The sequence below is a fragment of the Coturnix japonica genome, chromosome 1 (genome assembly GCF_054131305.1).
Source record: "Coturnix japonica strain WE chromosome 1, WE-NBRP24, whole genome shotgun sequence".
Taxonomy (NCBI): domain Eukaryota; kingdom Metazoa; phylum Chordata; class Aves; order Galliformes; family Phasianidae; genus Coturnix; species Coturnix japonica.
In genome coordinates this window covers 64,752,667-64,769,384 of record NC_140663.1, presented here as the reverse complement: position 1 = coordinate 64,769,384, position 16,718 = coordinate 64,752,667, and the positions used below count along the sequence as shown (strand labels likewise).

General features: G+C 40.3%; 1 protein-coding gene and 1 long non-coding RNA gene across 8 annotated transcripts in view; both read left to right on the top strand.

Moving 5' to 3' along the window:
- Positions 1-9,813, top strand: part of DERA (deoxyribose-phosphate aldolase) — a 51,684-nt gene extending 41,871 nt beyond the window's left edge. For 2 of the 5 annotated variants that reach the window (XM_015867793.3, XM_015867785.3), the window contains 3 exons: positions 2,775-2,887; positions 7,231-7,380; positions 9,116-9,813. In XM_015867793.3, coding sequence (XP_015723279.2) covers positions 2,775-2,887; positions 7,231-7,380; positions 9,116-9,172 — 320 coding nt within the window. In that variant the 3' untranslated portion in view covers positions 9,173-9,813. Of the gene's footprint in view, positions 1-471; positions 1,071-2,774; positions 2,888-3,707; positions 4,207-7,230; positions 7,381-9,115 lie in introns of those variants that run through there. The other 3 variants (XM_085543341.1, XM_032445895.2, XM_085543357.1) reach the window with 3 other exon arrangements.
- Positions 9,814-11,304: 1,491 nt separating this feature from the next.
- LOC146762476 (uncharacterized) overlaps positions 11,305-16,718 on the top strand; it is a 29,866-nt gene continuing 24,452 nt past the window's right edge. For 2 of the 3 annotated variants that reach the window (XR_014944742.1, XR_014944743.1), the window contains exon 1: positions 16,553-16,674. This is a non-coding gene — a long non-coding RNA (uncharacterized LOC146762476). Of the gene's footprint in view, positions 11,444-16,552; positions 16,675-16,718 lie in introns of those variants that run through there. The other variant, XR_014944741.1, reaches the window with a different exon arrangement.

Genomic DNA, 16,718 nt, shown 5'->3' with positions numbered 1-16,718 from the left:
ATACTGTCTCTCTGACAGAGGATAGCTCTGAAATGTATAACTCAACTATCTCTCATATGTTCCCAGTTCCCTGCAAGGCTCAATCAACTTCTAATTGCCTCTTTTTCATATTGCAACTTCTTTGTGGTTAGAACTTGTTTCCTGAGTAGTCATTTCAGTTTTGAATGGGGAATGTTGTAGCGTGGTGCAGTTTAAACACCACTGAATGCCTAGGCAGGAAACCTGAAGAAAAACAAACAAACATGGATTTACAGGAGGCAGTGTCAGTGATGAAGTTTGATTATGTTTAAATTACAGGACACTGAAGCATGCCTGGTTTTGTCTCAACTTCCTAACAGGTTGAAACATAGCTGCGTGCCAACCTGTGTCAGAAAGACGGGTCTCTAGAGCATATAACAACACACTGTCAGAATGTAGTCAAGGCATCTCCTTACTTTGAGCCAGCAGTGAAAGTTCCCTTTCTTTCTCTAGGGGATGTCATAGAGGCTTCATCATTCAAATAAGAGACAAAATGGACCTTAAGCCAAATCTGAAGTGGAAGCAGATGCAGTTCCAATTGACTTAAGTGGATGATGCACTACTATGCTATGTTTGAATTACCCCTCTTCTACTCACGATTACTTTTGATAATTAATGATCCCACACTACACCTTTTCTAAGGAGAAGTAGGTTCCCAGGGGTGAAGTGTGCTCTATTGCAATTAAAGAACTTTTGTCACTGTATTGTGTCAGTGAAGGATCAGACATTGAAAAGCACAGATTTTTTTTTTAATATTGTTACTGCATTATGTGAGACCATGGCTTTAAGTATAGTCATTTGCAGTGTTACAATTACAAAATGCGTAAGAAAGGAGTTGTTCCTCTGTTTACAGTGTGATACAGCTGGTTTCATTAAACACACACGGGATTTTTTTTGTTTTCACTTTAAACAGCTTTTATTTGAGATAAGATGCACTAGACTGTCAAATACAAGACTAAATTGGTGCGCAGTTAAATTAAAAACCTGATGAAAATAGTTTCTGTTGAGAATGATCCTTGTGGAAATATTAAAATATTGATTTATATGCAAAATTTGTTCAGAGAAAGTCATTGGCTTTTTTTGTTGTTAATCTGCCATCTTCCTTTTACATACACATAACACATGTAGCACGCATGTATAACTTATATACAGAAACATATACATAAGTTTATCCAAAAATAATGCCTCCTGTTTATTTGCATGGGAGCTACAACAGATACAAAGAGCACAGTAACACTATTCAATAGAGCAAATTCACAGCTGCTAAGCACTCTTTCAACATAGTCACCACCATTAGCTATGCGTTTTTGCCACCAATTAACAAAAGCCTGCATTTGCTCATAAAAAATTTGCACTAGCAGAGGTGACCCACTGTTTAACAGCCTCTATGATGATATCATTACTAGGAAGATGTCGCCCATGCCATCTATCTTTATCATCAACCTGAGAAGATGAAAGTCACAGGGTGCCAATCTGGACTATACAGTGGGTGTGGTAGGACAATGCAGCCAAGATTGGCAATGTACTCCACAGTCTTCAAACTGGTACTGGGCCTGGTGTTATCATGTTGCAGGAGAAAAGTTATGTTCTTCTCTGACTTGACTCTGGAAGTTTGAGCCTTCACCTTAGTCAGCATCACAATATAGTGGTCAGAGTTGATGATCTGTCTTGAGTTCCAGGAAATCCAGAAGGATCGCCCCTTTTCTGTCCCAAAAGATGGTGCATATCACTTTACATGCTGAAGGCTGCATCTTGAATTTTTTCTTCAATCAGGGATTCATCATGGCTACTCCACTCCATGGACTGCCAGTTTGACACTGGTTCATAGTAATGACAGCACTTCTTGTCACCAGTAATGATGTGATCCAGGAAACTGTCACCTTCTGCCTTGTATTGGTTCAGTAGGTCTTGACAGGCTTGCATATGGTGATCTTTCTCTTCCTCTCTGAGCATTCATGATACCCACCTGGTGCAAACTTTGCCATATTCCAACATTGCCACCACTGTTTCCAATGTACTGAAGCTGATACGTATACATAAATAACATAGTCTGCAGTTGTAACCTACAGATTCACACATGTAGATGAGCTGACGGAGTTGTTCTTTATTTTGTGGTGTAACAGCTGAGTATGGCTGTCCAGAACTTGGCATCTCCCACCACCTCATTGTGCTCACATCTACTGTTTGGTTCCTATAAATCAGCAGTTGTTGATGAATGTCAATGGGTGGCATTTTTTCCACATGGAAGAATTCAGTGACACACCTTTGCTTCATACGCACTTTCATGTCAGACGCCATTCTGTTAGACTGCCCCTTTGCTGCCATCTATCACATGGAAACAAAATGTAATAGAATATTGGTGGTAAGGTTCAACCTCTTCTGCCATGCCACCAACATCTGTTTCTGATGTTGCGAGTCAGTGTAGTAAAATAGGAGGCATTAGTTTTTGAGTAGCCCTTGTAATATATTGGAGTTTATTGAAAGGATAGTTGATGTGATTTCTAGAGCAGAGAATTAAGAGCTGAGGTGCTCATTTAGCCCCTGGCATACCTAGGTTGTTCTGAAACCAAGTGGGTATCTCACCTTCCTGCTCTAGTCTTTGCAGTTGCAAAGTTAACATTGACACCACATGGATAATAAAAGGGGTGCTTTGTAATTGCTGTGAAGGATGAGGATGTCCTTGGAGGGTGTGAATTACACATATGCACAATGATTCTCATTCTAAAACTACCATAAAGATTTTTACTTTCTTTAAGGTTCTGATTTTATAAAGACATCTACAGGAAAGGAAGTGGAAAATGCAACTCTTCCAGTTGGAACAGTCATGATGCGAGCCATTAAAGAATTCTACTGGCAAACCGGCTTTAAGGTAATTCTCGTGACCCTTCTGAAAATGAACCTAACAGAGTTACTCAGAAGATTGTAGGACTGTAAATTTTTCAAAATGCAGCATATAAAAATCTGCATACATCAGCTTCCATGATTATAGAGCAATATGTAGTGGGCAGTGGGGTTTCTCTGTTGTATTCCTCTTTCTGTTCACTAGTAATCTAAACAAAGAAAAAGTCCCAAACCAAAACACACTTCTGCCTTTCCTCTCCTGAGTAACTGTCAGTTAATTTCCCTAAAACCTCGTGCAGTTTTGTTACAACACATGATGCGTTTGGTTTTGAGTTTTGTTTCACCATGTAAGATAACTAGTCATCTCAATGACAGAGTGAATCTCCAGCTGACAGTGATTGGCATACTCCCATAAGTTTCCTTGGAGTTGTACAGACGTATAGCCACCAAGAGTTCATCTAGAGTACACGACTCTATTTTCTGACTTCTGGATACCCAATGAGCAAATTCTACTCATTTCTCACTTGCTGGAAAACCTTTCAAAGGCAGCAAGAGGGCAGATCCAATTGGATCCTATTGTTTGAGATGGAGGGAGAGCAAAAGAGGCTGGGAGAGCATTGCACCCTTTATCTGACTATCAAGGAAGGTCAGGAGGTGCGGAACAGAGAGGAGTCTATGAACTGGTTGTGTATCTATCCTGCTGCTAGAGCAGAGAAAGGAGGATGTTATTCAGAAAGGCTTATGCCACCTTCCATTTCCTATATCTACAGACAAGCAGAGCTCCTTCTTAGATCAGGGTTGATCTGGACCTCAAAGATCATCTAGTTTCAACCCCCTTCTGTGGGCAGGGTCACCAACAACTGGACCAGGCTGCCAAGAGCCACATCCAGCCTGGCCTTGAATGCCTCCTGTCAGCAGATGATGTGATGCTGGGACATGGGATGATCAGTGGGACAGTGGCTGAGATGGCTTCAGGGGCTGCTGGAGCTTGAGGAGCACATCACAACAGGTTACATATATCCTTCTGCTCTCTGTAGTTGTCTGGATGAGGCTGACATGGATCCCTGGGTTGCTTTCGCTCCTCGCTTCCCCAGTTTGTATTTCTGCCTGCCATAACAACAACTCTAGCCTCCCTCACAGTCTTGTGTCTGCAGAAGCATCATTGCTGCCAAAAGGAGGCAGATCCCTTGGACCAAATGACTGGCCTCTACACAGGTGCTGCTTGCAGGAGCCATGTGCTAAAGGCTAGGCGTCAGCACAGCTTTGTACATATAATTGGATACAAATGTTGAATTCAACTTTTGCTTTAAAAGAATTTATTCATGGTATAAAATGTGTTATTCAGAACGAGTGCTTATGTCTGTGTATGTCAGAGAATTAGATGTAAACTGACTTTGTGTGCTTTTATTAACTGAAGACAATATTATCAGCGACAAGAGATTTCTAAATGGTTTCTTTAACAAACTAATTTTGCTGCTGTAGGGATCCTTTCTAGCAAGGCGTTGGCTGGGAAAAACAGGTTAATACAGAAATTAAACTTCTTCGAGGATAGGAACAAGTTGCAGAGTAACATTTATTGAATGATAAGCTGTGGTGGTGATATGAAAAGTGTGCAATATAATGGGAAATAATCTTTTCCTGTCATTATTGAAGGACATACATAAATTGGTTTTTCTGTTGGGAAAACCCCCAATCCAGAAAAACTTATTACTTTTAATAATATAAGGTGAGGAGAAAATTCTTGAGGAGATGAACTTATTAAGCAAAATAATGAAATGCTGTGAAACAGCAGGGAAGTGGTAGCTGGACTTTATACCGCTCTCGAATTAAATGCCCCCGCCTTTCCTTTTCGTGTTTTTATGGCAGTCAGATGTGCAATAAATGGAGGGGAGGACAGATTTTCCTTTGTCAGTTTTTTTGGTGGTTGTTTTTTTTTCTTCCTTTTTTTCTTTCTTTCTTTTTTTTTTTTTTTGTTGTTGTTGTTGTGTTTGTTTTTTTTGCAAAGAGTTTTCAGAATTTGCTAAAAGGGAAAAGATTTTTGCATAGTGTTTTTAGTTAGTTATTTACTATATTTTACTTTTTTTTTCTTTCTTTTTTTTTTTTTTTTTTTTTCTTTTTTTTTTTTTTGGCACAGCTTATCTTAAAGAGCTGCAGTATTTCTAGGAAGAAATCTAAATTTGAATTTGATTAGGATTTCTCTTCCTTAGGGAAAACACAGACCCAGTATTTTAATTTATTGTCTGGAGGATGCTTTTCCAGTTGATGTGCTTTGAATTCCTTTTGGAAATCTAATGTTAACAGATGTATGCATACACTTACGCATCCATCCACAAAAATATAGTCTTTGTGTTTGGGTTTATCAAGCTTTTCCTGTTATTGTTCTTTATAATCTTATTGGAAATATGCTGCTATCACAATACTTGAGTGTTAAAGAAGGATTTATTCTGTTTGTTTGTCCTGAAATCACTATTAAAATAACCAAACTTATTTAAAATGACAGATAATTTTAGATTCTACCTTCGCATTCATAAGTTACAAGAAAAGAAAAAAAAAAAAAAAACCCTACAAAAAACAATCAATGCAGTGAGCTTTCAGGAAAGTATATATAGAGAAATCAAAATGGTAATTCTTTCACAAGGAGGCTAAAGAGAAGGACCAACCAAGATAAAGATGTATGGCAGAAGGAAATGTAGAAAGCATCACTATGTGCTGCTGTGCATGTTCGTTCAGATTTTCTTCTTTCATGCACTTTCATTACACTTTTTCTTAATTCTACATGTTTTTTCTGGAATTTAAAAAGTGTGAAGTGTGCTCCTGGCACATTGAGGTAATGCAAGCAACAAACTTTCTGACCGGGATTTTGATAGCTGTGCTTTACAAATGCTGTCTTTGAATGAGGTATGTGTAAGTGGCACATAACCAGAAGGGTGCGCAGCAGGTCACCTCTGTGCTGGCTCATGGGATCACGAGATTCAGGGTATGCCTTAAAGATAGGTTTTCCCTGTCGTATGTCTGTTTCCTAATACACATAGCAGTTCACCTAACCAACTATGACACATCTCTCATCAAGTGTCTGAAAGTATGTCCAGTATTTGGTGGGAGGGAAGTTTTACAGTTCTTGTAGAATAGAAAAAAAATACATTTCTTGTAAAGAGATCTAATTTAATCTCCACATAGTAAACTTCAGTGAAAAAGTTCAAAGTAACTTTGAATTTACAGCCCAGTTATGCATTATTCTGGATCTCAGGCTTTTTGTAAAATATAACTGCCTTTTACTGCTCTTCACACAAGTCAGCTGCACTGCATGCTTTACTTTGGTATCTTTGACTTTACATAACGGCATTTATACTTATTTGAAATAAGATTGTAACGTGAGCAGTAAGTGATATTGAGCTGTCAGTGTGCTTTTTCAGCCCAGAAGGCTAACAGTATCCTGAGCTGTGTCAAAAGAGAGGTGCTCTGCAGGACAAGGAAGGTGATCGTCACCCTCTAGTCTGCCCTTGAGAAGCCACATTGGAAGGACTGTGTCCTGGTATGGGGCTCCCAAATCAAGAAAGAAGTAGGATTTTAGGAGCAGGTCCAAAGGAGGGCCACTAAATGGTCAGAGGGTTGGAGCACCTCTCCTACAAAGACAGCTCTCCTACAGAGAGCTGGGCTTGTTCATCCTGGAGAAGAGAACGCTCTAGGGAGACCTTGCTGCAGCTTTGCAGTACTTAAAGGGAGCTCATTAGGCAGGAGGAAAATTAACTTTTCACACGGGTAGGTAGTGGTAGTTCAAGGGGGAGTGATTTTAAACTAAGAGGGGAGATTTAGATTAGATGCCAGGGGGAAATTTTTCACTGAAATTGTGGTGTGGGACTGGCAAATGCTGCCCAGAGAAGCTATGTGTGCCCTGTCCCTGGAGGTGTTCAAGGCCAGTTTAGATAGGGCCCTGGGCATCCTGAGCTGCGGGGTGGAACCATGCCCATGGCGGGGGTGTTGAACTGAATGAGCTTTAAGGTCCCTTCCAACCTAAGCCATTCTATAATTCTCTGATACACAGATAGCCTTGGTCCTGCCTAAATCCCTTGACCTAACGTGTTATGGGCAAAATTCTCTCAAACCCAGCTCCTGAGAAAGTGCACAGGGGGAAAAAGTATTGCTCCCTCCCTTGCTTTCACTCACGACAAAAAATTTGTCTTTCAGTGTGAGGACTAAGGCCTGATGGATGACTTGCAGCAATAGTCCAGACCAAACACTGCTTACAGTCAGATATTTACCAGAACAGAGTTTTTTATATACACCACAGACAGATTTAGATGGCAGGTCTACAAATGCTGATTGTTCTTCTGGGGCCATAATGAAGTATTGCATTTTTATATATATATATAGGTTGGATTTAAGCCTGCTGGCGGTATTCGGACAGCAAAAGAAGCTATTACTTGGCTTATGCTGGTGAAAGAGGAACTGGGAACGGAATGGCTGAAACCAGAGCTCTTTCGCCTTGGTGCTAGTAGTTTGTTGGAAGACATTGAGAAACAGGTTAGTTGCTATTAGTTTTCAGATTTTTAGAAAGAAACAATTATCTTTCCAAATGCGCTGGCTCGCTGTTTTTGCAGAAGATGCTTTTTGGTGTTACTTAAGAGATAACAGAACATGCAATTACACATTGTTAACAAGTTCACTTCCAGCACAGCATTAGCTTAAATTTTGCCTGTCATTACAGACCTCTGGGACCCTGGTATCCTAAGTATCTGACGATTGCCTGGGCCAGGCTCACAGTGCAGTAAGCAAAGGAGCTCCATTTGTACACATGTAGTCTTTTGCTAATGCGTGGCAGTGCATTCTCTGGCACTTCTACATGTTGCCAGTTCAGATGGCCATCAGGAAACATTACAGACCCTTTGTGTCAACTGTTTACAGTGTGTTTCCATATCATGGAAAAAATCCTCTCATTCTACAAATGGTACTGCTGATAGAGAAATTCTTACGTATTGATTATTTCCTGGAGAAGAAAAAGCAATTGCTTATTACAAAGTCTCACTTTTTCTAATTGATTTTATTTTTGTGCAAGCAGGTCACTGTGTTTCCTGGCAGACAAACAGGTTATGAGATAGAGTGGCAATGTGTAGTTTACAGTAGGAAGAACCATCTGCCTGTTATCTGCCTCACTTGAGGGGGGGATCTAATTCAAAGGACACGGCGTAGTTGAAGTGATATAGTATCATAGGAAGGACTAAACCATTAGGGCCACTCAGCTTTACTCCCATTTTCTTTAAGCCCAAGAGATGAGGTGATATTAGCCCTAACCAAAAAAAAAACCCAGTTTGATAGTTCTTGTGCTATGAGAGAATATCTGCTGTGTAGGGGGACTGAAGGTGAGAAAAACACGAAACTGTTCCCTTGCCCATCTTTCCTAGCAACTGAAGTACTAACATGTTATAAGAAAAGTCTTAACAGATTAAAGATATCAGGTGAATACTGATGACATTTGAAAACCCCCAGTTCCCTCTTGCTGTGAGAATAATACTGTCTTGCTTCACTGCCAGACTGTTTCTGCCTCTCACTTGACCTAAAATCATGTCTGTTGTTACGACAAAGCATGGTGAGCATTTTTTTAGTGTTTGTTGTTGGGTTTTTTTTGTTTGTTTGGTTTTTTTTGCCACTGCTATCACTGCTGGGTCTTACATGACAGATAGAGTATGTGGTAGTTTGTTCTGGTTTCTTAACAGTGGCACCTTCTTATCTGCCAGGGATTGTACAGAGACCGCAGTCATGACCAAAGCTCTGCGATGCTGTGTCATCTAACACCACATGAGATAAAATGTACCAGCCATTATATTCACAGAAACAGATATGTATAAAAGCAAAACACAGAAAACAGGGAAACACCCAGCACTGAGACAGTGAAGAGTTTGAAACGAGACATATAAAAGCATAAGCAGTTTTGAATGCTTTGAATATTAGAAATAATGCTGAAATCATGAAACCAAGATTACAATGGGAATAAATAATTGTCTTCTACTTGTCTGTTTTTGAAAGCAACAGAAGTTTTTCCTTTTTTCTTTTTCTTTCCAAGCAAGGCAGCAAGAGCTCTTAGTTCAAATCATATAAACAAGTATATGAAGGCATACTGCATCATATTTTATGAATATACACATACACAAATAAATGTCCATCATTTTCTTGTGACATGCCTTTAATTTCTGACTTCAATGATACATTGAAATTTATAGTCATATATAAGTCCATCATGAATGTCCTTTTTTTCTTGCAGATTTTCCACCACGTGACTGGCTCTTATGCACTTCAACACGACCTGGCAATGGCTTAAACACAAAATCAACTCAGGATTATTTTTATAAAAGAAGCCTTTAAAAAAGCATTCAGAAGTCTTCTGACAACTGAGTGCGTTTGATAGAATGAAAGGCGTGATGATCTCTTTTTCATATACTACAGCATTTAAAAATATGCTCAAGTCTGCTGGTTGCACTTGATCAAAAAGTGGGGAAAAAAAATGGTAATTCTGGAACAGTTAAATAGTTAATACTTACAGATTTGCAAAGTTAATCTTGCAAAGTCGTCCTCAGCCCAGCCTGAAAAGCTTATTAATGGCAACACTGAAATACTATGAAAAAGATTTGGGTGTCCTGGTAACACTTTTCAGTCTGAGAAATGAAGTATCTAAAGAATGTTTCATATTGCTAATTAAGAGCTACAGATCTTGGAACAGCTTTCCATTCACCTCTGACTAGATCTTTGGTAGGGGTACTTTGCACTGTTAATTGTTATGCTGATTTGGTTTCAAGCATTGTAACCTGAGGAAACGAAACTTGGTTATTTCTTTCTTTTATAAAATCTTGGTATCAAAAAACCTTTCTTTTTATTTTATTTCTTTATTTTTTCTGCCAAACTTGGGCACAGACATCCATATTTAGACCCTTGAATAAAGGTGGCTTGATTTCTAGAGCAGCTGAGTATCCACAGTTGCTCCTGAAGCTAATGGGAGCTCTGGGTGATCAGAACAACTGAAAATCAAGCAGCTTCTATATAGGTGCCTAACTATGCATTCAGGAGGCTATTTGCAGGCATTTCACTCTTAAAAATTTTAGTCAGTCTTGCTTAGAAGCTCCCTTTCCTGTCTCCTGTCATTTTTAAACACATTCATGCAAATCTTTGCATTTTAATGTAGGGGGGGTTGATTGTCAGTTTACAGGTTTCTCCGCTATGCTATCTGAACTTCAGCTTTTCCCTTCTAAGAGCATTTCTGTAATTTATAAGAATTGTGTCCTGTACAGAGTTTCAGCTTTAATGAAAAAGTGCTTTTCTCAGAGGACATTACGAATAATACCTAAATCATCAACACCTTTGGAATATCAGACTGGAGCTGGTAGATTCATTACTTCAGAGCTGCATTCTACTCACTAACCGGAGTTGTACTAAAAACTTAATTATCTTATCATCACGACTAGTCTCACTGACTTAAGTAGGTCTCATCAGGGAAGTAAGAGGAGGAGGATTTTGTTATAAATCAAGCTACAAGGTGCATTTATTACAAAAAGATCTTGACTTCATAAAGATAATAACTCAGTTATGTATCTGGCTAAGCCACCTGAGTCGCTAGTGCTCTGTGTAACACAGTATGGAGAGGTTTGGCCTTCTGAAGAGTCTTACACAGCCTGAGGAATAAGCAGATGGCTGAGCATTACCGGGTGACTGGCTGTCTTTGAGATAGCTAGCAACAGTGCAAGTCCATCTAGGAAGCAGAGGCAGGGCTGGCACTCCTACAGCATCACTCATGGCAGTGCTGAGGGCCCCAGGCTGAGGCAAAGCTTGGCTCTTGGTCTGGTAGGTGCATGATGAGGGGAGGCTGAGCAGGGTAAGCCATGAGTGTCTTGGGGCTCATGCTAATGCTGACCCCGTGAGAAAGTTAAAGCTGAAAGGAAGGGTCTGACGTGCATTCCAAGCTCTTGTTGGAGTGTGGTGTAGCAGGGTGTATGGTGTCCCCACTGATGGGGAACTGGAAGCATTCTCAGGGTGGTCTTTTGAGTTTGTGCTTGCACTGGTGCCCTTTACTCTGACCAGCACTTCCTCTGCACTCTTCCATTTCTTCCCAACATGACTGACTATTGTCTGCTATTTATTTCCCATTGTCCAAGAAGAACTGAGACTTTATCTAGGTTGGTGCAGCTGGTCATAACAGCTGCACAGAGTGTATGAAAGGAAATGGGGATCTGAAATCAGTAACCAGGGAGGGGGCAGCACACCACTACTGAATAGACCTTGAAAAAAGTTCAGATTTAGCACTCTGCTTCAGGCCTTTAGAAAAGAAAGAGGCAGTTATGCCTGTTTATCTGTATAAATATATCTATATTTAGATAAATATATTTCAGAGTATAACATATGTTTTGTGGAAGTCAGTCTAGTATACTAATCATTATTTTTGTAACACTTATATTCATTTAGGATTTTAAATAGCTTCATTTTGTTGACTACCTCACTTCGCAAACGAGTGAATAAATTCAAGAAGAAAGTCAAGTAGAAACTGCAAATCTAGAATATCCTGCATCAACTTATTTACAAGAAGAGGGAATTGGGAGAAGGGGTAAGCTTTTTTTCCTAGTTTGCAGGAAACAAAGTTATTAAATAGTAATTATATTCAAAGTGCACATATCAGCTGGGGCAAGTAATACTTTGATATCTTTATTTCATCAGTAGTATAAGTTCATTCTTTCATTTCCTTTCCAAAGCAGAGAACATACATTGTGTACAATAGCACATGCTTCTGAGACAGAAAAGGCTGATCTACGTTTAATTTTATTTTGCTCAGTTGGAACTTTGGCTCCCTGCCTCCTCTGGGGAGAAAGAAGAAAGAAAAAGAAAAAAAAAAAAGAATGGCAACTTTTATCCAAATTTTGGTGCACTTCTGCTGAAATTACAAGTGCTGACATCTGGATGATACATAAAGAGTGCAGTAGGAGTAGAGGGAGGGAATTGCTTTTAATTAGATGTAACCTACCCCGGAGAACAAGACAGGGAAATGTCCATATGGCCAGTTCTTATTAATAGGACAACAAAGGATAAATTTATTTGCAATATGCGAAGACAACATTGTTGACCATTTTTATTAGAATCCAAGACAGCCTGAACGGTAAGTTGAGAAGTAAGACTTAGAAAGAAGCACCCAAAACAGTGATAGTCCTTGCACATCCTAAAGGAAAGAGTAAGCAAGTGTTGGGTGACCATTTTTCCATTTCACCAATAGCAATCAGATCTTTTATATTCAAAGATTTATGTAAATTATCACATACTTTCTGATTGCAGTGAACAAGCAAGCAAACCAGAGTATTTCCCGTGTCTCGGCAATGACCAGTGCCAGGGCTGGGCTGGTGATCCTTTAGTGTAGGGGTTCCCATTGCTGTTGCAACCCAGAGAGTAGATGCATTACAGGTAGCTGCTTTCTGCAGCTTCCAGTGGTGTCTTGGTCTTTCCTCACAGCACAGTCGTCGTCTGACCCAGAACACAGCTTCTTGCTTTAATGTTCTGTAGGGCCTGAATGGAGCTATGACCAAGAGCAACTATTCTATCCAGGCTCTAACAAGAAGGGTTTTGTGTTCTAGTTAACTTCGATTTGTCCAGTTCCTGAAAATGCAAATGCCAATGCCCAGCTGGTAGCAACTGTAACAAGGCCTCTGGGAGGCAAGTGGCAGGAAGATGTAGATAAAGGGAAAACAGAGGTCGCAAGAAGTAAGAGAGATCGTCACCACCATTGTTACTGCTTCACAGAATTGTAATCTTTTGTGATCTCTTCAGAACAGGAGGTAAATAATAAAACACAGGGGAGGGAAACATTTAAAATAAATGTAGTGTGTGAGTGCATGTTAAAACAGATGTCAGATTAAAAATAACTGAAAAGGAAATTCTACTGTAGGGGGAAAGCTGCTTTTTCCTTCAGCATTTTATATTCCACCTACATTGGGCAGAAGGAGAAAGAACTGTAAAGGAAAAGGGGAAGTTTTGTTGGTTCCCTCTGAATGATAAGAGAAGACTAATATAAGTTTGGGGGCATGTTCTGCAGTGCTGTGCTGCAGCAGTTCTCAGGGTGAAGCCCAGAAGCAGCAGGGATGTTAAACAGATGCAACTGCATGTGCCAAGCTCTAGGAGTTGGAGCTTTAACTCTGCGGTGCTGCATATCCAGGTAGTTTCATCCACTCCATTCTCGTTCAGTCCCTTCAGGCTCGACAAGTCCTCTAATGTTTAAAAAAGAATAAACCCTGCATCCTGCTAGGGTCATATTATCCAGTAATGCCCCTCTAACTATAGATTGACGCACCAGGGACATTTTCTAGTTTCTTCAGCCCTCTTAAGCAGGCTACGTCAGTGTTTGATGACAGCAGTGTGGGATTCATCTACACAAACATATTCTTCCCCACATGGCTGCCAAATCACACTGATCATCGGTGTTGGCAAGTACCCATGAGAATGGCAGTGCCACCCCATGAATCAGTCACAGCTCTCTTCTGTTAAATGTGCTTCATAATGGCTCCTTGAAATTGGTGATATGAAAAGCGGCCTGGCCTGCACCTGTCTAAAGCCAAAGAAGCTTTAACACTTCCACACTTGGGAGTTGTACTGAGGATGAACTGGGACCTGAAGTGCTAGCATGGGTAGTCCAGTTTGTTCCCACGTATTCCTACAGCATTTCAGAAACAAATTTCCACAACTCCTATTTCTTTCAGATGCTTAAGCTAATGAGAAAGCTGCTGAGACAGAAGTAGAAAACATCCTAGCAGTTAGCCCTGTCAGGCTGAAGGCAGAGTGGTTTCCCAGCTTTCAAAACTTGTACTGGGGTTATACAGTAATTGGCAGGGATTTTCCTGATGAGAAGTGCTAACAAGCAGGAGCAGCTTATCCTTACAGAGGCTTAACCTGGAACATCTCCATCTGACCAGCTTGGGTTTTAGCAGGTGTGTTAGCAATACATGAGAGTCCTCTGCTTGTGAAATGTCTTGCACTGGACTACAATCAGATCGGACTGTTTTAGTGTGCTGCAGAGAGATATTTAAGGCCACACGTTGTGCTCATATCCATTCTGTCCAGACTCAGTGTACCTGTCTCTGTGAGTTACTGAGAGAAATGTCTCCATGGCAGTGACTGCCCCAAGCAGGCTGTGGGCAGGGTGCGGGGCTGAGGTCTCCAGGATCCTTTACTTGATCTTCTGCTGTCCTTGTGCCGTTCATTGCCCATGTCTGCACCTCACTGAAAACCTTCTGCTCAGAATAAATTAGTAAATGGAAGTCACTTCAACTGCAGGAAGATAACATGTTGTTAGATGAACATGTGTTTTCTGAGTTGCCTCCACCAGGGCAGATTTGTTTGTTAAGCATTTAATTCTATTTCATTTTCCTGGATGGCTCTGCCATTTTCTCCATTAGAGGGCTGTAGAGCAGTGTGTTACATTATTTTAGAACACAAATTGATTTAAACCTATTTATATATGTACTCGGGGCCTAATTTTCTTCTGTATTTGCTCTTCTAAAACTCAATGGGGTATAAAACCAGTGCAATACAGAACAAAAATGTACAGCACTTTAGAATACACCAGAGCTCAGGGTTTTGCTGGCAATGTTCAGAAACTCAGAGCTGGTAAGGCTTTTAGACACGTGTGTGACGAGTGAGACAGATGAGTGAGTCAGTTGCTGCTAGCATGTTTGAACACACTACAGCTGGTCAATAGGATATATTTTAAGGAAAAGGTAGCAAAGAACATGTGCAGAGCACAAGTAGAGCTTTGAATTCTTAAGAACTAAAAGTATTACAGGCAGTGGCTAGACTAAGAATCATAAATGTTATAGGCTCCATTCTGCTCCAGCTGTGATACTGACAAGATAATTGTATAGGCTGCAATTTTCTAGGTAGGCATCTTCCTCAGTTGAACTTTATTCTATTTAAAAAAAAAAAAAAAAAAAAAAAGAACCAAAAAATAAAGCTGAAAAAACTCCAAAACTATGGAACAGATTGGGTTTTTTTAGCCCACACCTAGAAATTTTGATGATTTCACTGTGCTGAGTTCCAATTCTTCAGAGCATGAGCCATGGTGAAGGGGCCCCTGTCCTCACTTCTTGCCTTCTGCTGTGTTCATGCAATGTAAAGTGCTCACAAGGGCAGTGCAGGATGGATGCAGTGAAACTCAAATGGCAGCTGAAAGCTGGACTAGGGGGAGAGAAAGACATTAGCACAGTAAGTTTAGTACGGATTAGAGCTCGTGGGAACTAGAGGAAATAGTGAGTGCACGTGCAAGCAGGGAAAGGAGAAGGAAAGGCATGGAGGGAAGATGCCTCAGAAAATGAGAACTTCTTAGAACTGGCAACTGAACAACAGCAAGGTGATCCAAACAAGAAGAGATAGAGTGAACTCATTGGAGACACAGTGCCGCATCATGAAAGGAGCAGTACTGAGACCAAAAGGGATTGCTCACTGACCAGATCTCTTGCCTGTGAATTTAACTTTTGGAATGGCTGGAAGAAAAACAAATCAGAGAACAATGCCACTGAAAATGACATTTACAGAGGCTGAGATGTAGTGGCATGGGCAACTTTCAAACTAGTGTTTTCTAACTTTGAAATGCTTTGGCTTTGAGACTAATATTTTTTCCATGTTGCTTGTTGTGCATTATATAAACTTATTTTATCTAAGCAGTTAACTCTTTGAGGCAGAGGTTGCTTTTTTGCTATTTTTGTACATCACTTGCTGTAAAGTATTGTGATTCATGACTAGTGCCATTACATATCATGTTAATGCAGATAGGAAATAGAATGCTGGTAGAGATATAATAAAAGCAAAATGTGAATTCTTACAAGGAGGAAAATGGTTTGGTGCAAAACACTGGGAAACTATCAGGTGTGCCAGGCAAACATAATGTGGAAAATTGGAGGTGAGTGCCATAAGACCGGTTCTATCTGTAAGTGGTTTTGTGAGACTGTTGAGCATCCCACTGTGAGAGCAGAAGAAGCCCCTCAGCTGGGACTTGGCTGAAGATGAGACAACTCTGTTCAGAAGGCAGAGGCCTGTACAGGGACACAGACACTGGATGGTCTAATGGGTACATTCCATCTCCAGTTTCTGTGATTCTTCACAGCCTTCCCCAAAAGCCAGCACAAAGGAGCATGTCAAAAGATGCAATACATACTCACGGACATTTCTTGAGCTGAGAACTATGAAAAGAAATCAAGTCGTTCTCATCCATGAGCTGAAATTGAGAGTACACACTAACCCAAAAGGATACCAGCTCAAAGAGTGCTGTATGAAAATCTTACAAAGCTCCGCAACGCTCCATAAATAATTTTCAAACAGGAAGCTTTTTGTTTCAGTGATAACAATACTGAAAAGGAAGAATGGTAAATAGCCATGAAAAAAGGGGATGAAACAGTCTGCACCCTATACTGAGGGCAGTTTTAATCACTTCCAGAGTTACAAGCACAATTATCAGTCATTTATTAAGAAACGCAAATGATCATTACAGAGGTTTAGATTAATGCAGGCTGAAGCCTGGTGTCGTGCCAGTGGTGCACCATGTGATGGGCAGACCATGGAATAAACACTCTAGCATGTCACTGTGCTATAAATCCTACAAATGAAAGAAATTAAAAAGCCAGGAGCAATTTTGAAAATGATTTATGATTGGCGGTGCACTTAGGAATGCTTTTATTGTCACAGGAACATCTCTTTCCACATCCTTAAGGTGAAACCACCACTCTGCTTCGCTCTGAGGTTGTCCGGACAGCCTGTGACTGTGTGAGGTGTGGAGGCAAGCACTGGGGCTTGTGCTGAGTGCTGGTGAGTATATGTGCACTTAGCACCATTCAACTGCTTGTGAGGGT